This window comes from Hakea prostrata, chromosome 11 (assembly GCF_041222555.1).
Source record: "Hakea prostrata isolate BN-2017 chromosome 11, UWA_Hpros_2, whole genome shotgun sequence".
In the NCBI taxonomy this organism is placed as follows: domain Eukaryota; kingdom Viridiplantae; phylum Streptophyta; class Magnoliopsida; order Proteales; family Proteaceae; genus Hakea; species Hakea prostrata.
In genome coordinates, this window is record NC_142610.1 from 24,848,683 (window position 1) to 24,876,547 (window position 27,865).

Below are 27,865 nucleotides of genomic sequence, written 5' to 3' on the forward strand. Positions count from 1 at the left end.
AACAGTTTTAGGGATTTTGAAATGCGAGCCTGCAAATTGTAGTAAAGCAAAGGCCACAGATTTGAGCATGGTGTCTTTCCCTGCTGGAGAGAGTAGTCTCAATTTCCAACTTTCCAACTTGGATTGCACTCTTTCTTACAAGTATGAAAAAGTTTGGAATAACTTAACCCTAGTGCTTCCTATTCTTAAAATATTTGTTTAAAAAAAAAGAAAATGGGTTGAGTACGATCCACTTTTGGCATGACCCCTAGATGCCAACTCCCATCTAAAACTATACCTTCTCGCGTTCATAAGCCAAATTTAATTACATGGGTATCTCAAGCTAGGGAGTAGGGGGCGGAATATTAGTCTATTAAAATCAATTTTGCCTACTAATTTTGTCTTCGAAATTCTTCAATCCAGGTTTAATTAGGAAGGTCATTCTAGGCAATGCAACTTATCGCATTCCAAAAAATTTTCTTCTCAAATGGCTATTATTCATACGGCTCTTAAGGCAGGGTTTTAAGTGAAAGTGACCCATCTTATAACCCGTTTTAACAAAAAGATAACCCGTTTTTGAGACCCGGTTCTAAATATAGTTGCGCAACATTTGTTTCTGTTAGGTTTTCTTATTAAAATCTATATTGAGTTTCAAAATTAGTTTTTGCATTTCTTTTATTTAATTGTTTTGCATGTGTGTGGGACCCATGAGATAAGGGTGGTAATGAGGCACCATGAATAAAGGAGACCCTTCATGACATTGGTCGTGGGTCTTAAAGGTCCTGGTCATGGTGATGAGGTGGGCTTATTTGAATGGTAGAATTTACTCAAATTCTAACTTTTGACATTCATTTCTCATTTCAATTTCATGACCATTCATGGCCATTACCATGAGTGGGGTTAAGGTCTTTAAATGGATTAAATCCAATACATTCCAAAGAAGTGAATATGAGAGTTACTTCTCCAAGTAGTGGGGAGGTTAGGTCAAGGGGGTTTATTCACATTAGTGGAAGAGGGACAAGCCCATATGGAGAATTGATTCTCCCCCTTGTGAGGATGTGTGGTTTGGACCTATATAAACCCAACCTTTCCTTGCATGTGGTGTGCAATAGTGACACTCTTCACTCACATTATTTGTTTTACAAAGTTCATTTCTTTCTTTGAGTTGTCGAAGTGTTGTGCTTTAGCTTTTGGCTCCTTAAAGGGACTAAAAGAACTACCTCATCTTCTAATTAGAGGTTGTTTTATCTTGGAGGTGGTGGTGCGAAGAACCCTTGGTAGTAGGGTGCATCAATTACCTTAAAGACAACATTCAAGGTGTGACTCAACCTTATTGATCGGTGGTTCGTTTAGTTGCAACTTCAAGCTCTCCGGATTGCCTAAAGATCTTCATCTCTCAATTGTATTGCAATTTAATTTTGGTGTGTTTGTAGAATTTGTAATACAGTTACTCCAACAGTTTGTATTTTTCTCCCATTTTTCCCGCGATGTTGACTTCATCTTCTTCCCTCCTGTTCTACCATCAATCTTCTTCCGTCTTGTTCTTTCATCGATCTTCTTTCCCTCTCATTTTTTATTCTAGGTTTGAAGCTGATCGTCTGGTCTGGGTTTTAGGCTGAAATATTGACTTCACTGATTTTGGGAAGTGGCTTTGTGAATATTAGTCTGATGAACCTCGTATTGGTTTGTTTGTTGGAATTAGGAATAAGAGAAAGCAAGAAAGGAGGACGATTTCTGGCTTCGATCTGATTGTGAAGGTTGCATTTTCTTTTGAAGATTTGGTTTTGACAAACCATATGGGTGTTCATCATCTCTTGGAGAGATAGGGAAAGGTGGGTCTTAATGTAAAAATTATGGGAATTAGAATCGGGAAAGGGCTGATCTTTTCTGTTAAAACTTGCTTTAGATCAGTCCGTGATCATCCCTTCTATTGGGGTTTGGTATTTTTTTCTCATTTTCGTGTACAGGTTTTTTCCTTCTTTGTCTGGACTGTTGATCGCTTCTTCCCCTGTTCTTGTTTGTACTGCTGCTCTCCTTGGAATTCTCCTGAGTTCTGGGAATCCAATAATCCCTGAAATCGACAAAGATGAACAAAAGGCTCATGAAGTTGCTTCACTGATAGCGGCTGTTGTTGAAGATGATATTGTTTTTCAGAGAGATGAGAGCTTTTCTGCAGAGGCCCATGTAGAAAAGAGAGGGGAAGTTGAAGGCAGGGAAGAAGATGAAGTCGACATCGTAGAAACGATGAAAGAAAAATGGAAACAAATCTTAGGCAACCATATTTAGAACTAGGTCTAAAAATCGGGTTAAATTTTTGTTAAAACGGGTTATAAGGTGAGTTACTTTCACTTAAAACTCTGTCTTCTAATCTGAGCCGTTTAATAAGAATTCGTCACGTCAAATTGTAGTGCCGCTCAATGCAAAGGCCGAAGATTTTTTCCCATTATATAATTTCACACAATTCATTTGACGTTAAGAAACAAGACAAGCCAGTGGCTTTTTTTTTTTTTTGGGTACATCAAGTCAGTGCCTTTATTATGCCCTCAGTCCCAACTCCCAACTACGCTGGGGATAATCCGTTCTCAAGATGACGACGATGAACTGCTACGATGTGAAAATTCTTCCGCGCAATCCATTTTTTCCTTCTTCACTTCTTTATTTTGCCTCTTCCATTCTGTCATTACCAACATCACTGGTAACCTCGGTGGGTGAGTTACCTAACACGAAGAAGCATAAGCCACCCAATCCCCTATTTTCAACCGGCCCGGTTGTTATTCGAGCCATGGTTCACGATGATTCGCAAGGGGAAAGCGGTAATGGCGTCAGCGCCAGGGCAGCGAAAGGGTCGGGAACGACGGCCAGGGAACGTAGATTACTCAGACTCAGAGAGGAGAAGCGAAAGCGTGAATATAATCGTCTCCATAATTATCCTACTTGGGCCAAGTAATTATAGAAATTGCAATCTCCTTTCTTTTAAATTCATCCTCTCTCTGTCTCTCTCACTCGTTGGACCTGTGTCTTGTCTGTAACCACTCGGACGTTGAAGAATCCTGGAGTCTGCATGCAGAGAAGACGAGGAGCTTCGAGCCGTGCTTGGGGATAGCATTGGAAACCCTGAACTTATGAGAAAACGGGTATGTCTCAAGCTATCTGGTACTTGTTATGGTTAATTCTTACGATCTAAATTTCTCATCTTATGTGAGTTTGGGAAGAGCGGTTTGCTGTCCCAAAGCTCTTTCCTGAATAGAAATGTGATCCTTTGCATTCAAACACTTTGACAGGTCGAAGACAGGGTTCGAAAGAAAGGTCGTGACTTTAACAAGTCCAAAACGGGTTCGATCCTTGCCTTCAAAGTCAGCTTCAGAGAGTAAGTAGGCACCATATTTGTTTTCCCATATCCTTATGCAAATCGTGAGGGCTCCCTGTTATTAGGAATACCATCATTCTGTGGGTTTCATTCATTATAAAAAAAAATTAAAAAAGAAAAAAAGAAAAAGAAGGGGGTTTAGTTAATGAGAAATATAATGTTACAGAGCGTTGGCTGGAACCAATAACAATTATCAAAGGTAAGCACAAAAACATACATGAAACGAGAGAACGCAAAGAGTACATTGGTTATACAACTTTTGGAAGCGTTCACCAACGGACTGACTTTCAATTATCCAACATCATTTAGTTGGGATAAGACTGAGTTGGTTTGAATTATGCTAAGTTTTCTTTTTTGTGTCTTAGGCTTTTGCATATAAGAAGTGTAATTTGTTAGAAAGGACTTTTTGTGGATTAGCTTGCAGTACATGACAATGGTCAATGGTAGTAATGGGCATTTTATGACGTGTTTTTTCCCTTTCATTTGGTCCACTGTTAATAACTGATTTTAGGTACATCCACAACTATTTGGTTTTTTGAATATGATATATGTGGTTTCTGGCTGCAGTTTCAATCCCACTGATTCCTTCATATGGTTTGAACTATATGGATCTCCATCTGACCGTGATGTTGACATCATTGGTAGTGTAAGCTGCCAATATCATTCTTCCCCTTCTCCCTCCCCCTCCCGTTTTCTCTGTTCTCCATGATAGCTACTACTTGTTGGGTTTCCTGATTTTATGAACTAAATAAATATGCAGGTTATTCAATCATGGTATGTCATGGGGCGTTTGGGAGCGTTTAACTCTTCTAATCTACAGGTCTGTTAATATTTCTCTTCCTCTCATATTTAGAAAGAATAAAAAGATTGAAGTACTTACTTTTTATCTACCAAAGTTTCTTTGCTTCCTCACTGAAACTAGAACACCCAATGACCAACACCGGAAGTGCCAAAAGTGACTCCAGACTAACAACTATGGGTTGAGAGCCACTTCTAAACTCTGTCATTAACGTCACCATAAACTTGTGCTCCCACAGATAAATGAACTGCATTGTTATGCATGTGAAAATGAAGCTAGTATCTGCTTTTCGATAACTATCTTTGCGTGGAATTGGATTGATTGGTTATTAGAGTGCTGTTATACGTGCCAGGACATTTTCTGTATTTACTTTTAGATGCAAAGATACTCAACAATGGGAGTGTCTGAATGACACCCCTTTCTAATTGCTCCTTGTATTATTCCATAGGATTTTTAAGTTAGGGGTATCAAAGGGTTTCTCCAAATAATTTGAAACTGACATATCGTTGTCATACACATAATACATGTACTCATTTGAGATGATAGATTTCACCCTCATTGGGAAAGAATTGTATGTAATACTGAAAGGGCAAAAAAGCAAGGTCATAAATATTTGAATAAGAAAATCCCTTTAATGACACCATATTATATACCTGAATCGAGTCAAGCAGACTCCACAGCCTAATCCGTTGGTCAGGTTGACATCAATTCCAGTTTTACAGTTTTGGTTCTCATACACCTTCTGTTGATGAAACAAACTAACATTTGCATAATATGCATTGCAGTTGTCAAATACATGCTTGGATTATAATCCTCTCTATGACACAGATAAAGGTTACAAAGTGATGCCATCATCATTCCATGATATTGGTGATGTGGAATTTCAGGACAACTGGGGCCGGGTTTGGTAGGACTCTTGGCTCTGTCCTTGCTTTCATAATTGACGAGTTGTGTTCTTGTAAAATACAAAGAGCTAATACATTTGGACTCAACAAACAGGGTAGACCTTGGGACATCTGATTTCTTTGCAGTTGATGTACTCCTCAATTGCTTAACTGTACTGAGCTCTGAGTAAGTGTACAAGAGAACTGCTTTTTTAGGGTTTGAGACTCTTTTTGGACCTTTATAACCTGTGTTCCTTGTTTCCTCTTAATGGATCATAAATCTTAAATCTTTTTGTCACAGATATATAGGTATTCAACAGGTGGTTTTTGGTGGTCAATGCATGGGTGATTGGGAAGAAGGCATGACGAGTCTTGAGTTTGGATTCAAGAATTTCAAGATTTAAAGTGAGAGTGGATACAGAATTATTTACTTTTCCCATGCATATCCATATGCAGGAAAAAGAGCACATCAAAAACCCCAATGTGTTTTTTTTCCCCTTCTTTTGTTAGTGACCTTTGGTAAATGTGGTTAAAGGGTTCAGCAAGTTGGTCCATAGTAAACGAGATCTTGCAACTTTGGATAGCTGATTCTTCAGCTAGTCGAGCAAATACGCGTTGTGGATATTGGAAACTTACCTTGCAAAAATTATAGCTTTGATTAGCGGCACCTGTTGGAAGAATGTAAGCTTCGCAAAAGATTTTGAGAAATGAGAAAATGTAAGGATGAACCTGTTTCTTTGCTGATTTCTCTTTGTGCTCCTTTCTCTTGTTTTTTTTTTTCTTTTCTTCCTTCTTGCTTATTTACTGCACTAAAATCAATGACAAATCAACACAAGATCTAATATGTGTTAGCTACGATGGGTCTATGTCAAAACAAGGTTTCAAGTCCTTGTGGAGTTTGGACTGATTCCTTAGAAGTTATGCCAGTTAAAAGACTTTAGATAGGAAGACCGGCAAATTCTGGATCCTGTTTATTCGAACATTTGGCTTACTCCTTGTGGCAAGTTTGGAATCTCTTGCTTATGAACGCAGTCATAGTTTGCTCGTATTTTCTCGTCGCGTGCAGAAAGGAACTGTGCTAGATTCAGGAGGGAGTTAGGCTAGTTTCTTTATGAAAGCCATCGTCTGAACCAAGTGTTAATTCATCCATATGTCAAGGGGCTTCAGCTAGTGCTTATAACAGCCTTTTGAAAGCATCTTAACTTTCTGAATGGACCATTCGCGGTCTTCTGACTTGCCCAGCAGCAATGCATAGATTTTTTTCATTCTAACCTGTATGTGATCCTATCACATGCTCTAAATTCTCAAAGCTCAACCAAATTAAAGAACTCAAGAAGAGAAGGTTTTCAAGTTACACTTTTAGACTACATAAAGAGCCTGTCGTCGATCACGGATTATATGTTACCTTTGACTAACTAGAGAACCAATGCTTGTTAATTCTGATTATGATTTCAGCCAGCTCCATGATTGGGGTACCCTTAACTTTTCAGTGGCAGGATTGTGTTGCTACTTTCTGAACCCAAGTCATCTGCCAAAAGCTTCTACTGCGGATCATAATTCAAGGTGCTCCAGAACTCTTAATTTTATTATGTGACATGTAAAAGATATCTACAGAGGTTGTAAATACCGTTATAAGTTTTGAGTTCTGTTTGACCTTACCATCACCGGGAAATTTGAAAAATATATTGAAATACTGTCAGAAGAAAGTTTTAGGGTATTCTGCTAGTTCTGCCAAACCCAATACAATCTGCCGGTTCCTTTTTCTTTCTCTACTTAAAAAACGCTCGTGTATTCGTTAGGCCCATCCGCCTACATCTTGTCTACTGCTCAAGAGTTGGTTCTATTTTATTTTGCATTACAGGCTAGAGGTTATTGTGCTTCTTTTGTCGTTGGCTACATCACTTGCATGTCCATTGGAGGGTTCCCTTCATTTGTTGAGGATATGAAGGCGAGTACATGATACCGCTCCAGCAATTAGGCTCCATTGAAGCTGATGATCAAAGGGAAATTCTGTTGTTGGGTTGATCATTATCTCAGGTTTTCCACAGTGAGAGGTTGAATGGACACTATAGCGTAGCTGCATTTGTCATCAGCAGCACACTGCCTGCAACCCATTTCTGATAATGATAACTTTTATATCCGGAACAATATGCTACTACATGATTCATCTCCATCCTGGATTCTTGCATTATCTATACACCGTGTTATGTTTTAATGATGGCCATAGCGAGTGTCGTTCCCAACTTCCTTATGGGGATAATCATAGGTGCTGAATCCAGGTAGTGCCACTTTGACTCTTTGTACAGACTCCATCCTATCTTGTTGGGGCTTTCAATAGGGCATGGTAATGTGGGGTAATGGCTGTCCGGCTCCAACATAGATATATACATTTTTTTTTTGTCAACAGTTAATCCATTCATTCATTGAACTGGGCAGACTTGAATGCTATGCATTAAATATGCAGCACTGAAGTTGAACCCTAGGACTACTAGCTTTTTCTCTTTCCAAATTGAACACAAAGGATAATATAAATTTAGGATACTCAATATAGTTCTATGCTCCGAAAGAACACCTTTCAACTTCTTGCTGTTTTCCGTTTCTCTTTTTGTATCACTTATTTACCAGAATAATCAACTTGTTAACAGTTACTCAACGAAAAAGGAGCCATTGACCCTAAAAAAACCAAATAAGGAGGAGTCGGGTAGGGTGTACAAATAATTTCTCAAAGCAAATCTTTACCGCGGAAATCCAGATCATTGAAGCTTGCACTTTGCTTCTTTGGCCCAGTTTGGAGGAATGATTTTGTGCTCACGGCTATCTTCTTCTTTCTTGCTCCTGTCTTCATCTAAAACATCCTTCGGAAATGCATCAGGATTTTCTTTGATGCAGTTCTGCAAAGCGACAAATGGACGAACACAATCGGAACCCTACAAGTCACAATGCATCAGTCAGTTTGACATATATGCTTGAGTTTGCCTCCACTTAATCTAGCAGTGTCGTGCAATACAAGAGATGCACATGCAAAGGTTGAACTCGATGGATTGAAGTCTGCCAAGGTCATTTGACAGGAAAATATTTGTAACTGTACGTCTCAAGGCTGCCAAGTTCTAGCATTTTCTGCCTGAACAAAAATAACTGATTTAAACTGGTTGGGACACGAAATCCAGTCATTATGCCTCCATTCCATATGCATTTCTTCTTTATGTTAACAGCTGATGAATAAAAAATTCCCTGACCTACGTATTATGCATGTCACACCATATTTTTGTCAATGGGACAGGGATCAACTACAAATAGAAAAATCTGCTAAGCATCTGAAACCATGACAAAACCACACAAAACGCATGTGAAGGGCAAATCAGTAAATCACTTCTCCAATTATGTTCTATGTTGGCCCGAATTGTTTGAGATCTCTTGGTTCAATCTGTCCTCAACCGGCGCCATTGTACTAACCAAGCTGAACTGGAGTACTTAGTCTTTCTTTAGGGCCTTTGAGTTAGGAATGCTTAGGATTTCTCATTCATGCGATAGGGCTTTCTTTCTTCTCCTTCGTCTCTGTCTATGGTTGTATCTCATGATTCAAGTTGTAACCTTGAGGGGTTTTGATATCTCATGATTCAAGATGTAACCTTGAGGGGTTTTGAATCTCGGTTGAGAGATTATTCTTGTACACAGCTTGGTTGTTCTTTTCTGTAATTTTTTGAGACCCTTCATAGTGCATTTGAGCTTGGTACTGAGCTCCAGAGACGTAGGCTCATTAAGCCAAACTCCGTTAACAAATTGATTGTGTTCTTCTTTTGTTTTCGCATTTCCTTCTGTTCAATTCCCAAATCCAGAATCACAAGGTGTCTAGTCCAATGGTGGTATCAAAGCTCAGTTTATGTGGGGTTTTGTTGCTCAATCTTGAGGTTTTGTCTTCTTTTCTTCTTTGTAGGACTCAGTCATTGCTATTTGGGGAAAACCTTGAGTCGTGGTGGTTTCAGGTCCAGTCCAGGGTTTGAAAGCTTCATGCTTGCACTTGTGATTTCTTTGAGGGTTTCAATTCTCCATTGAAAACAGATGTTCAGCAGTTGATTGCTCACAATTCTTCAACCTCAAAAGGATCTTTGGAGCAAATCAAAGGGGTTAGGGTTCTGTTCAGTCTTCTCCAGTGAGTTCGAACCCCAAGTATGTTGACCTGTCTACTCCTATGTATAGTTCAAGAGTGGACATTGAGAACTTGGATGGAATTGGTGATTTTGCTATCTAGAAACAAAAGATTAGTATTCTAAGGGCCCAACAAAGGCCGCTTAGGGCTATTGATGATCCGAAGGCCTTCTTTGGGAGTGTAGAGCCTGCTCTGAGGAAGGAAGTGATGGAAAATGCCATCAGGTGCACACACTAGAACGTTACAGATGGGGTCATCAGGGATCTCAGTCAAGAAGATGACACTGCGATCAAAGTTTGGTCTGAACTTGAGCAAATTTACCATAAAAAAATAATAATTAGGGAACATAATTTATTTGAAAGAAAAATTCTATGGCTTTAAAATGGATGCTCCAGCTAGCATAGATCAGAATCTTGATGTATTTAAGAAGTTCAAATAAGTTAGATGATCAAGACTTGTCAACTATATTGCTGAATTCTTTACATGATGACAATGTTGTTGATAAAAATGCTATTAACTATGCATGCAAATCGATGACCCTAGATCAATGTATTGAAGTTCTGAAAAATAGTATCCAAATTGCTTTCTTCAAATAAGTTCAAGGGTGACAATTTATTTGTTAAAGGCAAGGGCTTCAATAAAAAGTCCAAGCCCAAGAATAAGGGCAAATCTGGAAATTTTCAGAATAGTCAAGGCACTAATAATTCAAATGACAAGACTGAATCAGCAGGTAGAAAGTGTTTCTTCTGTAATAAAGAGGGTCATCTTAAAAGAAACTGTTATGCCTATAAGAGGAAACAAAAAAGAAAAAGAGTATCCTTTGGAGAGCCCTAAACACAGCCCTTCCAACCCAGTCATTCCTCTTGTCCCACCACATCCTTGTGAATCCAAATTGTATCCTTTGTTGGAATGGTACCAAGGACACTGAGCATTTGTTCTTTTCTTGCCCTTTCTCTAGTTCTCTCTGGAGAAAAGCCCTTTACTTCATTTGGCCCCGCTCCCGTCGTTCCTTTGGGTTTAGCCGGGACTGGTATTGGGTTTTGAGTAACTTTGCAGGTATCTCTATTTGTGACCGCATTGGAGGCTTGTCTTTGGTGCCACAGTCCACCATCTTTGGTGGGAGCGAAATCTCAGGCGTTGGACTTCTAAATCCCGATCTATTTATACTATTTGGAATGCTATTCACTTTGATATTTCCTCTAAGATTTCTGCTAGTCCCTCCCCCCGGTTGTTGACACCCCAAGGAACAGGCTCATTGTTGTTTCCTGGGGGCTCAACTCCCAACTTCATCCCCCTCTTTGATCCTGCCTCTTGGGATCCTTCTTTGTAATTTGGTTTTCGTCTTTTAATTGATTATTTATTCATCCAAAAAAGAAAAAGAAAAAGAGTCTTCTAATAAAAAGACAACATCTAACAATGGTGTTTTTTTCTTCTTTTGGGTTGAAACATCTAACAATAGTCAAACTATTTTATATGAAGTGTTAAATGTTTGTGATGGTGATAGGGGTCAAGAGCAGATACTTGATTCTGGATGCACATTTCATATAAATCCAAATCTGAAGTGGTTTAGTAGTTTACTATGCTAGGGCGTTCCCCGAGAAAAGAAGCGATGCGCTACACTATGGCCCAAGTGTAGTGATAAGTGGGCAAGGGTTAGCTAGGGCGTCCCCTATAAGCAATGCGTCGCATCGGAGCTCAAATGCAATGATAAGTAGGCAAGGGTTTCCGTGTCGTGGACGAGTGCAGGTAAAGAAGCTAGTCCAAAAATGTAGGGTTAGATTGGCATCTTGGAACAAAGGATCTTTAACAAGTAAGAGCTTAGAATTGATAGATGTTATAAGGAAAAGAATGATTAATATAGATTGCATTCAAGAGACTAGATGGAAGGATAAAAAAGCTAAAGAGTTGGATGACTTTAAACTTTGGTATACTGGGGATAAAACTAATAAAAATGGGGTATGTATAATAGTGGATAAAGATTTTAAGAATGATGTGGTGGATGTTAAAAGAGTAGGTGATAGGATTATTGCTATCAAGCTTGTAATAGAGAAAGAGATTGTAAATATAATTTGTGCATATGCACCTCAAGTAGGATTGGATGAAAATCTGAAGTTAGAATTTTGGAAAAATATGGATGGATTAATGCAAGGAATTCGTCAAGGAGAAAAAATTATCATAGGAGGTGATCTAAATGGACATATTGGTAAAGATCAAAGAGGCTATAAGAGTATACATGGAGGATATGGTTTTGGAGAGAGGAATGAGGAAGAGATTTTCAATTTTAGATTTTGTTGTTGCTTTGATTTATCTATTGCAAATACTTACTTCAGAGAGAGAGAGATGAGCATTTAATTACCTTCAAAAGTGGACATCATAGAAGCCAAATAGATTTCTTCCTAACTAGAAGGACTCATAGATTGTAGTGCAAGAATTGCAAGATGATACCAGGGGAAAGCTTAATTGCACAACATAGACTTGTGATCCTGGATATGTGCCTAATCCCCAAAAATTTATAAAAGGTACAAGGTTAACTATCCCAGGATAAGATGGTGGAACATGAAAGGAGAGTGCTTGAAATCCTTCACTAATGAAGTAGTCAAACAAGGAAAGTGGGATTTTGAGGGGGACACTAATGCAATGTGAAATGAGATGGCTATGTGTATCAAGAAGGGGCTAAAGATGTCCTAAGTGAATCAAAAGAAAAACTCCATTCTTATAGAGAGACTTGATGGTGGGATAGTGAGGTTCAAGTTGCCATTAGGAATAAGAAAGTTAGTTTCAAGACATGACAAAGAACTAAGGATATTGAGGATCTTCAAAGGTATAGGTTAGCTAGAAATGAAGCTAAGAAAATTGCGAAAAAAGCAAGGGAGAAGAAGTATGAAGAATTATACAAAAAGTTGGGCACGAAAGAAGGGGGGAAATCTATTTATAAGATAGCTAAAATAAGGTATAGGAAGAATAGAGATCTTAACCATGTTAGATGTATTAAAAATAAACATGGTAAAATACTAGTATTTGATGAGGACATTAAGAAAAGATGGATCTAGTCCACTAAACAAGCAAGCTTCAAGCACCTCTAATTCGGACGATTACGCCATTCAACAAGGCACCAATTTTCAATCATATATGCGGAGAATTTCGATGTCCAATGTAAAAGAAGCACTAAGGAGGATAAAACTAAGCAAGACACAAGGTTCTGATGAAATCCCAATAGAAGTACGAAAGAGCTTAGGAACCCACAGGCTAGTTTGGTTGACTAAGTTGTTTAATAAGAGATTATGAGCACAAGGAAAATGCTAGATGAATGGAGGAGAAGCATCATGGTTCCAATTTATAAAAATAATGGAGAAATTCAAAGTTGTAATAACTATAGGAGCATTAAACTGATGAGTCATACTATGAAATTATAGGAGAGAGTAATTGAAACCCGTCTAAGACACTTAACCTTAATTACAGAGAACCAGTTTGGGTTTATGCCGAGAAGATCTACAACGAAGGCTATTTACCTAATTAGGAGACTAATGGAAAGGTATAGAGAGTGTAGGAAAGACCTTCATATGATATTCATAGACCTAGAAAAAGCTTATAATAGAGTTCCTAGAGCGCTAATTTGGAAAGTACTAGAGAAAAGAAATGTTGCAAGTAAATATGTAGACATGGTTAAGGATATATATGATGGTTCAGTGACAAGTGTAAGGACAATGGGGGGACAAAGTAATGAATTCTCAATTACAGTTGGGCTACATCAAGGATCAATTTTAAGCCCATATTTATTTGCACTTGTAATGGATGAATTAACCGAAGACATTCAAGACGAGGTCCCTTGGTGTATGCTTTTTGCTGATCATATTGTGTTAATAGATGAGACTCAAAGGGGATTAATACCAAGTTAGAATCATGGAGAGCAACTTTGAAATCAAGAGGCTTTAAATTAAGTAGAACAAAGACAGAATATCTAGTTTGTAACTTTAGTCATGATCGAGCAGACGATGAGGTGGTGAAACTTGACAATGAGGAGATTCCTCAGAGTGATTCTTTTAGGTACTTAGGTTCAATCATAAATAAAAGAGATGATATAGAGGATGATGTTCCCCCAAAAATTAAAATAAGGTGGATGAAGTGGAGAGGTGCGTCCGGGGTATTGGGTGATCGACGTATTCCATTAAAGCTAAAGGAAAATTCTTTAGGACCATCGTTCGACCAGCAATAATGTATGGTGCAGAGTGTTGGACAGTTAAAAATAATCATATAGATAAACTCAGCGTAGCAGAAATGAAAATGCTAAGATGGATGAGTGGCAAAACTAGGAAGGATAAGATAAGGAATGATCACATTAGAGTTGGTTTGGGAGTTGCTCCCATAAGTGATAAGCTTCAAGAAAGTCGTTTGAGGTGGCCCGGCCATGTTCAACGAAGACATATAAATGCCCCTGTACAGAGAGGTGGAATAATCCAGATTAAAAGAACTAGAAGAGCTAGGGGTAAACCTAAGATAACCTTAAGAGAAGTGATGAAAAAGGAAATGCATAACTTAGGCTTGTATCTAGCATGGCCTCAAACAGAACTGATTGGAAGGCTACGACCCCATTTAGTTGGGACAAGGCTTATTGTTGTTGTTGTTGTTGTTGTAGTGAGATTAAAGATTCCAAAGTTTTTATGGGTAATAATGATACATGTGATATTATAGGTATTGGTGATGTTAAATTGATTACTCATTCAAATTCTTTGTTTATATTGTATAATGTAAGAAACGTTCTTGGTCTAAAAAGAAATCTGAATTGTGTAGAAGTAGTTGGCTTTGATATTAGGGCTGCTAAGGGTGTTATTACTATTTGTAAAAGCTATTGTATAATGTAAGATACGTTCCTGGTCTAAAAAGAAATCTGATTTCTGTGAGTTGTTTAGATGTATTTGGCTTTGACATTAGGACTGCTAAGGGTGTTATTACTATTTGTAAAAGCTCTCATACATTTTTAAAAGGCCGATTCAGATCTGGTTTGTATGTTCTTGATGGAAAAAACTTGCGTAAATAATATTTCTCATATATGTTGTATGTCTAGTGATCATGATTGTACAAGTATATGGCATGCTAGGCTAAGACATATAAGTAATAACGGTATGCATATTCGGAAAAAACAGGAATTGTTTGGTAATGATAGAGTCAATACTTTCGATTTTATGAATGTTGTGTATTAGGGAAACAACATATATTAAGTTTTGGTAGGGGATTAAACACTTCACTTGCACCTTTAGAATACATACATGCTGATTTGTGGGGTCCAACACAAGTCAAGACTTATGGGAGAATTCATATTTCTTATCTTTGGTAGATTGACTTTTTAGTAAATGGGATCCAACACAAGTCAAGACTTATGGGGGAATTCATATTTCGTATCTTTGGAAGATGACTTTTCTAGGAAGGTTGGGATTCATTATTGAGGAGCAAGGATAAGACATTTGGTAAACCTAAAGAATTGATTACTCTAGTTGAAAATTTGATGAAAAGAGAGTCAAATTCTTAGGACTAAATAATAGATTAGAGTTTACAAAAACTATTGTAAAGACAAGTGTACAGGAGGGCATAGGACTGTGAGGGCCTCTCCTCAAAAGAATGGTATAGCTGAGACGATGAATAGGACTATTCTTAATAAGAGTAGATGCACGCTGATTGGGTATGGTGTTCCTAAGGGTGAGGCAGTTGCTACTGTTGTTTATTGATAAATAGAAGTCCTATAGCCACCCTAGAATTCAGATCGCTTAAACAAGTTTGGTTAGGAAGACCACCTAGCCTTCTGAACTTTAAGGGTATTTGGGAGTGAGGTCTATGTCCATCAAAGCATAGGCAAATTGGAACCAACGAGTAAGAAGTGCATATTTATAGGTTACACCAAGGGTAAGCCAGTTCTAGGTGTAAAAACCCTAGTCAGCAAAGATGTGCTATTTAGGGAGACCACATTCCCTTGCTTGAGCACTGATAACACCAATTTACCATTACAAGACAAAAAAATGGCTGATTTTACACAATTTGAGTTAAGACAAGAAGCTGTTTTAGATTAGAATGATGGTGTAAGACAAAATGAAGGGGAATTAGAAGCTGATCCTACCATTACATCTCTCTATTCACACATCTTCACCCTCTCTTATCAATGATTCATTGGTAAAAAAGAGAAATTCTGAACCTAGTAGAGCTGAAAGTGAATATCAGAATTTACGACGTTACTAGTTGGCTAGGAATAGGGTTAGGAGAGAGATTCGGCCACCTAGGAAATATGCTATTAATTTAGCTGGGCACTTTGAACCTAGTTGTTATGAGGAGGCCATGAAATTTAAGGATAAAGAGCTTTGGCTTCCAGCAATGAATGATGAGATGGAGTCTGTCACTAAAAATCAGACTTGGTTACTTGTTAATAAGCCTAAAGAACAGAAAGCTATTCCATGTAAATGGGTCTATAAAGAAGGATGAGTCAAATAAAAGATATATAGCTAGGCTAGTGGCCAAGGATTTTGTACGAAGAGAGGGTGTGTTGACTTTAATGAAAACTTTTCACCTATAGCTAGATATAAAACAATAAGATTGTTGTTGTCCTTGGTTGTCCAATATGATATGTTTTTTGAACAACTTGATGTTAAAACTGCATTTCTTCATCGTGACTTAGAAGAAACCATATGTATGCATCAACCTGAAGGCTTTATAACTGCTGGAAATGAAAATTAGGTTTGTTTGTTAAAGAAATCTTTGTTGGCTTGAAACAGGCCGCTAGGCAATGGAATAAAAAGTCTGATTATTTCATGGTTAACATTGGTTTTAAAAGAAGTGATTATGACAGGACAATTGTTTGTATGAAAATCCAGACCTCGTTACATACTTTTGTATGTGGAATACATTCTAGTTGCTTGTTCAAATTCTGACCTGATTTGTGAAATTAAGGAAAGCTGAAATCTAAATTAGAGATGAAAGAATTAGAACCTGCTAAAAGGATATTGGGAATAAAGATTCATAGAGATGAGGGGGAGGGAATCATTTGCAAAAATTGAAGTTCTTATTAGGTAAAAATCATTGAAAAATTTAAGATGTTAGATTCTAAACCTACTAAGGTTCCATTGGCTGTACATTTTAATGTTTCATATGATCAATGTCCAAAGAATGAAATTGAGAAGATGACATGTCTAGATTTCTATTCTAATTTGATTGGTTCTCTCATGCATTTAACATATGTACTAGGCCTGATATTACATAGGCTGTTAGTGGGCTTAGTAGGTCCATGCCTAATCTTGGTAAAGAATATTGGTTGGGTTTGAAGTGGCTACTGAGGTACTTGAGAGGGACTATCAAATATCAATAAGGGTTTGATCTTTAAGAAAAACACTAAAAAAATTCTGTTTAGAAGGCTTAATGATTCAAATTATACCAGCAATAGAGAAAACAGAAAATCAGAATCTGCTTATTTCTTTCTATTGTTTGGAAAATGTATTAGCTGGAAGCCTGAAAGTACAGCAGCAATCTATTGAAAGGTACAATAAAGAGGCTATTTGATTAAAGGATTTGATTTATGAATTGCATGTGCTTGAAAATAAAGCTATTATGTTAGTTGAAAATCAAAGTGCAATACTTCTTTGTAAAAGAATCATCCATAACATTATAGGACTAAACACATAGATGTTAAAAAAAATTTATTAGAGAAAAGATTGCTGACAGTGAGTTGTTAGATGACAAAACTAGTGAACATAATCCAGCTGACTGTGATACCAAGGTTTTGCCATTTGCCAATTTATATATGGTCTTAATTTGTCGCAGATGGGTGACTTCATTTACTGATTTTTTATGTTGTTATGGGCTGTATTATATGTTTCTTGTTGTTTTTCAGTCCATGAATCTGCTGTTATGGCAGGGTGTATTTGTTGTGTTCATTCATTGGATGTTTGTTTTAGTTATAATCAACCATGTTTGAATCTGTTTTGTTCCAGGCTTCTTGTTGTTGTTCATGTTGATGAGCACATTTATGTGAGAAATCTTAGGGCATAAAGCATGCATTTGACACAATTAGAGTGGAATTACCTTGGGTTTTATGTTATTTTTGCATATTTTAGAACCCTTATAGGACTTACACGAAGATTTGGAGTTTTCGGGTACAATACACCTAAAGAAGTCTAGTTCAATTTCAAAGTGCAAAAAGGGCCTGATTTGGAACATGATGGGCTAGAGATGTGATTATGGGCCAACTCCAAGAATGTCTTAGAAACAAAGAAGCCAATTTTAATCAATTGTTGAGATTAATTAGAATTTTAATTTATTTTTGTTGAAAAAGAAGAAATTAGTGTATGTATGGGACCCACAAGTAGTCAAAGATTAGGATCTTCTAATTTTTCCAATTTTTCCATAGATTTTCTAGAATATTTATTTTCCAACCTCTCTCTCTCTCTCTCTCTCTCTCTCTCTCTCTCTCTCTCTTGCTCTCCACTTCATTCTCCAATGAATTTTTTATTTATTTGTTCTTTTTTTTCCTTTATTCTTTCTATCTCCATTTTTTCTTTCTTTATTTAATTTTTCTGTTTTTATTTAATTTTACACAATTATTATTATTATTATTTTCTTTTTCCTTATTTGAAATCCCTTCACCAACTCCTATGAATACCCCTCTCCAATCTCCTCTTAAACTTAAGTTGCACTTTCTTTTCTCTTAGTTAGTTTAGGCCTTCTCTAGTTCTTTGAATTCTTTGTGGGTTTCTAGTTTTTAGATTTACTTTAGGTTTATTTTTGTTATGTAATGCATTAGTTATTCAAGTTATTTAGTTTCCTTTATGCAAGTGTATTTTCTTTATTTCAATTTCAAATTCAAGTTTCAAGTTTTAAGAGGATTCATTTTCTCTAGGTCTAACAACTGCAAATTTGGATCACTCCAGATCTGGTTGCTAAGAATGGTTGAGATTTGAGTCGAATCGATCAATGTTTCCTTATTGTTATTCAAGATTCAAAGATGCAAGTAAGTAGCTTTCGTCAGTAATCTTCTCCCCCCTCCCTCCATTCCCGATTCTGTCTGCCCATTTATATTCTTAACTTAGGATTTACTTTTCAGCATTTATTTACTATTTTCCTTTTCCCCTAGGTCCTTATCAAAGATGCCTATAGTCATGTCTCTCCTTAGTTAAGGTTCCATTTATATTTATTGTTTTCTTATTTATTCTATTATTTACTTTCTGCATTTTTTTATTTTATATCCGTTCACCCAATCAGTAGACTGTAAGCTATAGCAAAGGATCCACGATCAAAACCATCTTAGTTTCACTCCCCTTCCCTCGATCCAAGGCTGACACTCAAATCACCTCCCTTTTTTTATTTATTTTTCCGTTGTGATCAATTTTTATTCCTGTCTTTATTTATTTATGCAATTTTTTTTATTAGATGATGAATGGTTAGGTTATGTCTGTTTTTATTTTTACTTCCAATTCAATCATCTTAGACGCATGTGTTAGGACCGCTTATTTAGATATGTTACTTCAGTTTAAATAATTAGTTAAAAATTTGAATCTTCTCACTCTCGCGTTACCATTAAAAGGGTTAAATTAAAGTGGTATATCTCCCTAAGATCGACCCATTAGCTACATGATACTGTGCGCTTGCGGTTACTTTTATTTCACGAACACATGTCTTTTGAACTTGCGGAATTTTCAGGTTTTGTGGTTTGTGTTCTGATTTAATGAGTTGCATGTTTCTTTGTTTAGGATCAATGTTGTGTGTAGTATTTGTTTAGGCTGTGACATGAGTCTGTATTGTTGTTGAGAATTGCGCACCCTTGGTGCACAAGGTTTGTGGCTGCTACCTTGGTGCTCAAGTTATCGAGTTTCTAATTTTAGAAATGGTGACTTGGTTCACAAGTTTTGGAGAGTTTGAGCTGCATACTTTCTATTTCTAGTTTGTTTCTATTTTTGTACTTTCCTTTTCTGTACTTACTATTTTGGACAGATTTTTCAGTCCATGAGATGTACTTCTATTTCCTTTTTTAAAGGGCAAGAAGGTTTGCTTCTCAAGTTGTATTTTTGGACTATGAAATCCAAAAATAGAGACGCTGTGATTCTAGGAGTTTTAGCTAGAATTGCAGACCCTTGCTGCTGTGGCTTATCTCATCTTTTCTTCGCTTCTTCTTCTCTGTTATCTTCTTCAGTTCAGCCACTGTTCAGATTATTAAAGAGTTGATTTCTAACAATTCTTTTGCAGTTTTCTAGAGTGTGTGTATCCTTCTTGCTGCTGCTTTTTGCTAGTTTTTGTTTTGCAGGTACTTTGAGCAATGATGTGAGTTCAAGTGCACTATGGAGACTCAGATTTTACAGATTAAGGGAGAGAATTGTGAAGGGCTAATTAGTAAAGTCTCTTCTTCAGTTATGTTCTATGCTGGCCCAAATTGTTTGAGTTTAATCTCTTGGTTCATTCAATCATGAACCAGTGCCATTGTACTAAGTACTAACCAGGCTGAAACTAAGTATTTAATCACTCTTTAGGGCTTACAGTTTCTCATTCGTGGATAGGGCTCTAATGTAGTATTGTATTTGATTGATCAAAACAGTAGCCAAATAGGACCTTTCATAGGGAATCAAGTTCAGATTTGATAGACTTAAGATGAGGCAGAATGTAGATGTGAAAGAGGGCTGAAACTAGAGTGGTATTATAAAGATAATAGCATAACAATACATGTTGAATAGATCTTCAAAACAGGGGCAGAACTATGATGAAGAAATTGAAGGGACAACATGAGGGAATTGAGAAAAAAAATGTAACACCCGAGCTTCACACCGCAAGATGGAGTGATTAGATCAAACACCAACCTACCTTGATCAAACACAAGGAGTCTCCATAGAGAAAGAATGCTAACAAAGCAATTTGATTTCAATAGATGAGTTGTGTCTTCACCTCTTACATAAGTCTCTTTATATAGCATTCTAAAGAGACATAAACATTAATGGTAACATCCAACCACTAGCTAACACCACCTAGCTATTAATAACTCAACTACTACCGAACTCTTGACAAAGGAAAACTCTTTTGACAATTAGTTCTTTTATTTTCAAACCACAACCCCTTTTATTAACTTTTCAAAAACTAGAGGGCTTAGGTCTAGACTATGAAGTTCAACATATGTGGGCTAACTTTAATCCACTAAAACAGTCCTAGCCCATGAAAGCCATGGGCTGATTCAGGTGATAGCTTTAGGCCTTTGATGAGCCTAACCCAGGTGTTTTTTTCTTTCTTAAATATGTCTTTAATTCTACATCAGGCTCTTTCTTCTTTCTCCCCGTCTCTTTGTGTGGTGGTATCAAATGATTCAGGTAGTAACCTTGAGGGGTTTTGATGGGGTTTTAGATCTTGGTTGAGAGATTATTCTTGTACAGAGCTTGGTTGTTCTTTTCTGTAAGTTTTTGAAACCCTTCATAGTGCATTTGAGATCGGTACTGAGCTCCAGAGACATAGGCTTGATCAAAGCGAAACTCCGCTAACAAATTGCTTGTGTTCTTCTTTTGTTTTTGCATTTCCTTCCATTCGATTCCCAAATCCAGAATCACAAGGTCTGTGGTCCAACAACATGTATATTGGCAAAAGGTTTCACGCATGGCCATGCATGATGCAAAGTCTTACTTGAAACCTCAATATTTAAGATAGATTAAAAATAATGTATGAGCATGCAAAATTAGTAACAATATGATGGATGATGAAGTCATGAAAATTGATGAATGAGATACCACATAGTGATTATTTTAGGCAAGATCTGGGATAAATCATAAATAAAGAAGAAATATACGATGATGTTCCACTGAGAATTAAAATATGACAGGTAAAGTAGAGAGGAGAGTCCAGAATACATGTATGATGATACAATCTTCTGAAACTTGAAGAAAATCATTTTAGGACAGTTGAACAACTGGCAGTGATATACATCAATAAATTATGGGCAACAAAAGGCACATCATATAGATAAACTTAGTAGAGTTGATGACGATGTTGAAAAGAATGTGTGGAAAAAGTAGAGAAGATAGAACAAGGAATCATCAAATTAGGGCTGATTCATCCCCCCCCCCCCCCCAACCCAAAATAAAAAAAAGATGAGTTGACTTGAGTTTGAATACCCTGTAGAAAACCATTGTGGTAGGGCCACCATCAAGATGCAGCAACACACATCTATGAACTGATCTGGGAGAAAGAGCAAGGCCTAAGGGTACCAACAAGAATCAGCTGGTTTAATAATTGTTACCTTTTCTTTGGCGGTGCTCTTAAGAAAGCAGACAAAGGCTTCTGAAAACTGCTCACCACAAGGACCTTTCCGCAATTTAGCAACACAAGGACATTCTAGTGCTTTCTGTGCCTTTGCGTCAAGGGACTGAAAAGAGATAACTGAGCTCATTGTGAAAATAAATGATAAATCATTTAAAATACTCGCTGAACTATTCAAAGAGGACAAACCTCATTCTCATCATCTCCAAATGCTGCAGCTTCTGCAAGAGAAAAATGTACTGATCAACTATATTTTAACCATCTATACTCTTAATGGAGAAAATGGAAGTAATGAGTCAGGATTATATATGCTGTAACAGCAAATGATCAGTGGTAGACACATTTTAAAGTAAAGGCACGATGCATGAAAAACAAAACAGCAAACATTATGTTATGCACACTATTGGTGTTGAACACATCTTTTATGTTTAAATATGGAAAATGAAATGCATCAGAAAAGGATGGGGTTCTTCTTCAGCACAAGCTCAATCGAAGAAACCAAAAGCAAGTTTGGCTGCAATCCATAGCAATTATGACCAATCCATACCTGCTAACAATGTGCCATGTTTGTATCATGTTGTGGGTTATGTCAGAAACAACTGATACAAATGTCACCCATGAACACCCTTTTGAGTATCTAAAATGAATCACAACAAAGAAAATCAATCAGATGAGGAAACACCAGGGGCCGTTCTCCAAACCAACAGCAACACAATTTTCAGGCATGATGGTTACCTTTTAAAAGTGACCATATGAAAATAGAATGACGGGCTTTATGATGCAGGACAGTTCTAGGAATTAGGGAATTCTACAAGGAACAACATCCAAGCTACCTAGGACATTAGGAGAGGTTTGCACAGCACATATTTAAAACTCAATAGAAGAACAATATGAAACATAAATTCAACAATGAAAAATGCAGAGAAAACTTAAAGGCTTAGGGAAGAACAAATCAGATTTACTCAACCATTCCACATAACTAGACGGGGGGGGGGGGGGGGGAATAGGGCCTTGCATTCAAATTAATTAAAAGAATTTACAGCAACAGTTCATAGGTATTGATAGTCCATCCAATAAGAAATAACATACATAACCAATGCTCAATCCCAATACCAACCCAGACTACCATCTAACCAAGTAAGAATTAATTAGGAATAACAGAGCATATAATAATGTAACCAGCAATCTCAAACAGTAATCAACTAAAACAGCAAGGGGAATTACTGTAAAGGGGAGAAAGTGAAGAGAAACAGCAAGGCACAACAGGGATTAGGAAAATAAAAATTGCAAAAAATAATTCTGCTGCTAGGATCTTCGACAGAAGGAAAAAAGGGGGCCAGGAAAAGGGGAAGAGAACTACTGGCAGAAAGTGATACAGCAGTGGGGTAGGGGAAAAAAGAGGAAGAGCAAAAAAGAAAGGGAAGGGAAGGAAACTGATGGCAGAAAGTTAACTTTCTGCCATAAGGGATATGTGGAGGAGAAGAGGAGATACAGGGAAAGGGAAAATAAGGTAATTGACCGAAAAAGAAGCAGGGCTGCCATAGGTTTTGGGAGAAAGAAAGGAGAACAAAACAAGGGAATTGCTGGCTTTAGAAAGGGGAGATTTCAGGAATTTGAGGCTCAAAAGAACTTGCAGAAGGGAGAAGAAAACTTACCTGTCCAGAGGGAGAGAGGGGATTTCCCGTCAGGGGAGAGAGGCCTAGTGCTGATTTGCAATTTTTTTCTTTATTATTATTTTAGGTGCCTTCTTTGGTGCTTTGGATGCTAGTTAAATAAAATTCCCTTCCTAAAATAACTTTAATGAATTAACAGAAACTTCCTAGACTACCCTTGAAATAAAATAAAACCCGAGATATCACTATGCAACCAACAGAAAACGGTGTGGACGATGGTCCTAAGGGTCTCTACTAGTAAATTTCCTTGTACACCTCCCCGAACCAAGCCGAAAGGTTCTGAGGTGGTTGTTTCCATCTCTGGTAGTAGTGAATGATGGGTGCATGACGTGTGATGTCCCCATCACTTTATTTCTATGAAGCATCTAGGGGGGGGATGTGCAGATCTCTAGGACTAAAATCAAATAACAAGGAGATTGTAGATAAGTTGGTGTTTAACAGTATAAGATACCAAATAATTTGCCATATGCCTCTAAGAATTATGATTAAATAAAAGAGTAAATTTCGTGTATGTCACCAGTATCAGCTAGCAAGTCATGCCACCCCATGACTTGAAAAAAGGTATGACCCACCCCTACTAACATCGGACTGGTTCACTCCACTAATGGAATTCTATTAAATTATAATGTCAGGTAGATTTTTTTAATCATATAGTTGGGACCCACCTCCTTGTAGAGAACCATTGCCCTAGTCCTTGGAATCCCTGCAATACTCTACTCCCCAACCCTAGGCACTTTCACTGATTCTTACTTCAAAAGAGAGCATATTGTAGAGCAAAGGTGAAACCCTATAGATAACCGATCCACTTTGCATGCTTGTTGCTGATGGCCTTCTATGTGTCGAGATGCTTGAGGGCTTTATGGTTAGCATAAAGCACAAATTCTCTTCCTACTAAATAGTGCCTCTAGTGTTTCAGGATCTGCACAACTGCATATAGTTCTAGCTCATAGGTGGAATACCTGGACTTAGCTTCGTTTAGCTTCTCACTGAAGGCTATAGGGTGCCCTTATTGCATCAAAACTTCTCCAATCCCAATGTGAGAGGCACCAATGGCAACCTCAAAAACTGGCCAAAATCTGGTAGCTTCAGAACCGGTGCTTCAGTCATCCTCTTCTTAATAGTGTTAAAGGCTTTGGTGGCTGCTGGAGTCCATTTTTATTTTCCTCTGGTGGTTTTTTACACTCTGTGATGGGAGCCATAATAGAACTGAAGCCTCTGATGAACCTTCAATAGAAGGATGCAAGGCCATTAAAACTCTGAACCTCTGTAATGCTAGTGAGAATAGGCTAATCTGCTATGCATCTAACCTTCTCTGGATCTGCTTCAACTCCTCTGGTTGAGATTATGAATCCAAGGAACCTTGGACATCATAAAAGTTTATGTAACCTAAGGTTTAGGGGTGGATTTAAGGATCTTCTAAAGTAGAACCAGCACACAATTCGGGCCTCTAAATGTTTCGGCCCAGGGGTTTAGGGGTCTAAGAACCTGCTGGGAATGGTCTATCAGATCTGAAATTGGATAAGAATTCAGAATTCAAACTCGAGTTTCAAATCCTAGTTGAACTGGGATTCAGCTAGGGTTAGGCTGCTGCTCTGCAGTTTAGCACAAGAGGACTATTCTGCAGTTCAGGAACTGGTTTAGGTAAGTGGACTGAGAATTGAGGTGCTTGAGAAATTTTCTGAAATTCAAAATTCTGCAAATCTTCTCAAGGAAGAAGATGAAGTGCATTCTGAACGCCAGATTTAGGGCTGCTTTGGGGATTTTAAGATTAGGAGTAAGTTCTATAGGTTTGGGTGACTCTAGGAAGGGTAAAATGAAGGGTTTTAGGGCAGGAATGAGGGATCCTAGTTGGGGTGGGATCTTAAAACGTGGGAAGAAGAAGAAGAACGAGGGGGATGGTTTCGAGGGTTTGGGAAAGGGGCTGGAGTTGCAGGGGCTTGAAGGGGAAGGGGCTGCAATGAGTTGCAATGAGTTTGGAGAGGTGGTTAGGGTCAGACAAGGCGAGGGGGGGCTGGGAAAGTTGTGCAAGGTGCAGGAGGGGGTGGGGAGGCTTGTAGACAGAAGCAGGGCTAGGGATGATGGAGGGAAAGGGGCTGTACTTACTTGTATGTTGAGAAAAATTGCTGTGATATTGCTTGAGTGCTGGAAGAAGAAGAAACAACTTGAACTATGCAGAAACAATAACTCAAACCCAGTCACAGGCCACCCTCCCAAGAATCCCACGACTTTTCAAGCCAAGTTTTCACTCAATTGATTCATTAATCATCAAATCTGAAGAATTACATGAAAGACTAGGCTATTTATAGCCACTTAACCCCAATAGACTCAAACAATGAAACTTGGTTCCCAAGAAACCAAGACTTACCTATTTAGGACTCAACTAAAGAATTCCCTACTAAATAGGAATCCAATTACTTACCAAAATTGAACTTTCTAATATACAACCCTATCACACCAACAAACAAATACCAAAATTACTCAACTACTGCAACTCCAAATTAGGAAATTAAAATGGAATTAAAATTCAGAAATAAAAATGGGCTCAGTCAACTAATTAAGCTTAATCCAGGGTAGGAAAATGACCATTCTACCCCTGGACAGAATTTGGCCCCCTGGTTTGGCTCAACTTCCGAATCGGCTTGGGCCCCTTTCTTGGCTATTTTAGGCTGATTGGGGGCTGGTTACATCAAAAGTGCACTTATTTACGTTTAGGTACAGTTGTTCCTTCCATAAAAACTCCAGCACCAATCTCAGATGTCTTATGCTCTTTAGGTTCTTGACTATAGACCAAGATGTCATCAAATTAAACAACCAAAAGCTTTCCCATAAAAGGTTTGAGCGCTTGGGTCATGACTCACATGAAAGTGCTGGGGGCATTAGTAAACCATAAAGGCATCACCTTCCACTCAAACAGGCCTCCTTGTGTTTTGAAGGCTATCTTCCACTCATCTCCTGATCTGATCCGAATCTGGGTACCAACTTTTGAGATCTAGTTTTGAGAAGATGGATGTCAATCAACATATCAAGCATATCATCCAATCGAAGAATTGGAAATCTACATTTTACTGTAATTTTATTGATAGCCTTGCTGTCCCCACACATTCTCCATGAAGCATCCTTTTTTGGGTCCAATAAAGCAGGTACGACACAAGGGTTTAAACTCTCTGTAATGTGATCTTTCTAAACAAGTTCTTCTACCCGTCTGGCCGTCTCTGCAACATGCTTTGTTGGGCTCATCATGTAAGCTAGCAGGTTGGGGAGGGAAGCTCCAGACACCAACGTCTGAAAACTCAGTGAGGAGTTCCTAAATCTAGGGTGGTGGAGGTTCTTCTTCTTGCTAAGGGTTCTCTAATTTGGTAATTAGTGCAAGGATTACACGAGGTTTTTCTTGGGGATCTTCAAACTTCTTAGTCAGAGTCATTATAGATTGGGGTTGGGGAACAGACTCTTCTAAAACTGGACACTTTTCTACCCTCTTTCTATCTTCCTCTTGCATACTGAAGGGAAGAAATACAATGTTTTTTTTTCCTCGGTGCCTAAACTTACAAGTATTATCCCCAACCTGAATCATTACATCAATATCGTATCAACATTAGAATGCAAACTAATCGGAACCAAGCAACTATACCTTACCTTTACAACCTCATGGTTGAGAAGCCTAACTGAATATGGCTTTACATGCTCCTCTGCTGTGGTCTAGCCCTCTATAATATTGCTTCACACATAATGTTGGCACTGCACCCATTGTCAATGATGACTCTTACCACTGACTTGCAGCCCTTAATTGTGTGTTAAAGAGGCTGCTTCTCCTCCAATCTTCATCTTCAATTTTTTATACAAGAATCTTGGCTAGGAAGTTCATGGTTGATCTATAGTTGCAAACATCTTCATTAGGGGTGATATACTTCACCCTAACCTGGCTCTGATACCAATGAATGAAAACCAAGGAGAATGGGATGCATGAAATTTCAAAATTTCCCTGTTTTGCATAAATCTAGGGTTTTAGGTTTGGGTTGGGTAATTTTGGAAGGCCATGGGAGCATCCAAAAGGATGAAACTTTGTTCATCCAAGGGATCCAGGAAGGTTTCAAAACTCTTATGGGATGAGAAGGAAATAATTGTAGGGTTGGATCAAACTCTAGGGAAGGTTTTGAGATCTCTCCAAAATTCTCTCTTTTCTTGCCTTTTTTCTTCTCTATCTTTTTCTTTGCTTCCTCCTTGCATTCTTTCTTTTCTGTTTTTCTTCTTTTTTCTTCTCTTTTCTGAATTTTTCCTGTTTTCTGTTTTTCCGCCGAAACAGATCATCCGAGAGAGAAGGGGGCTTTAGGGGGCATTGAAGGGCTGGGGAGGCGGAGGACTGATTCCAGATGGTTTTCAGGTCTGTACAGGGGAGGGAAGAGGTCCTAAGTGGTCTGTGATGGCTTGGAGAGGGAGTTTCTGTGTTGCGCAGAAACAGGGGCAGAGAGGGAGGGGTAGCAATGGGCAAAAGAAGGCTGGAAATACCTGGAGAAATCTGGGGCTGAATTCTGCAGAACGTAGGTTGCTGTTCCTAGTTGTAAACAATGCTTGAAAGCTGAGACAGAGTGCTGAGATTGCAGGAGCTAATGAAGAAGATCAGAAATCAGTCAATTAGACAACCGTAGGGTCCCCCCTCAACGGAACCCTGCCAAACCTCCTTGGCTGTAAGCTCTATTATCTTTATTTATTCAAAACTGAAAATTTTTGAGTGAGGCTTGAGAATTTATAGCCTTTACA

General features: G+C 38.0%; 2 protein-coding genes across 2 annotated transcripts in view; one reads left to right on the forward strand and one right to left on the reverse strand.

Moving 5' to 3' along the window:
* Positions 1-2,496: 2,496 nt before the first annotated feature.
* LOC149001067 (structural maintenance of chromosomes-like protein, putative (DUF3531)) lies at positions 2,497-5,785 on the forward strand. Its single transcript, XM_089139941.1, has 8 exons — positions 2,497-2,922; positions 3,026-3,113; positions 3,261-3,346; positions 3,914-3,992; positions 4,107-4,166; positions 4,931-5,052; positions 5,145-5,216; positions 5,331-5,785. Exons 1-8 carry the CDS (start codon positions 2,567-2,569, stop codon positions 5,431-5,433), a joined length of 966 nt encoding a protein of 321 aa, XP_088996067.1. The 5' UTR covers positions 2,497-2,566; the 3' UTR covers positions 5,434-5,785.
* A 1,003-nt stretch (positions 5,786-6,788) lies between these two features.
* Positions 6,789-27,865, reverse strand: part of MIA40 (Cox19-like CHCH family protein) — a 28,002-nt gene continuing 6,925 nt past the window's right edge. The window contains exons 2-4 of the mRNA XM_089139333.1: positions 21,627-21,658; positions 21,418-21,543; positions 6,789-7,956 (exon numbers count right to left, since the gene is read on the reverse strand). Coding sequence (XP_088995459.1) covers positions 7,783-7,956; positions 21,418-21,543; positions 21,627-21,658 — 332 coding nt within the window. The 3' untranslated portion in view covers positions 6,789-7,782. The remainder of the gene's footprint in view (positions 7,957-21,417; positions 21,544-21,626; positions 21,659-27,865) is intronic.

Bases quoted from the DNA above. Each gene is read 5' to 3' on its own strand.
- LOC149001067 (XM_089139941.1), top strand. From the start codon at position 2,567: ATGACGACGATGAACTGCTACGATGTGAAAATTCTTCCGCGCAATCCA. The intron at 3,114-3,260 runs GTATGTCTCAAG...ACACTTTGACAG, and splicing joins CTGAACTTATGAGAAAACGG to GTCGAAGACAGGGTTCGAAA. The intron at 4,167-4,930 runs GTCTGTTAATAT...TATGCATTGCAG, and splicing joins TTAACTCTTCTAATCTACAG to TTGTCAAATACATGCTTGGA.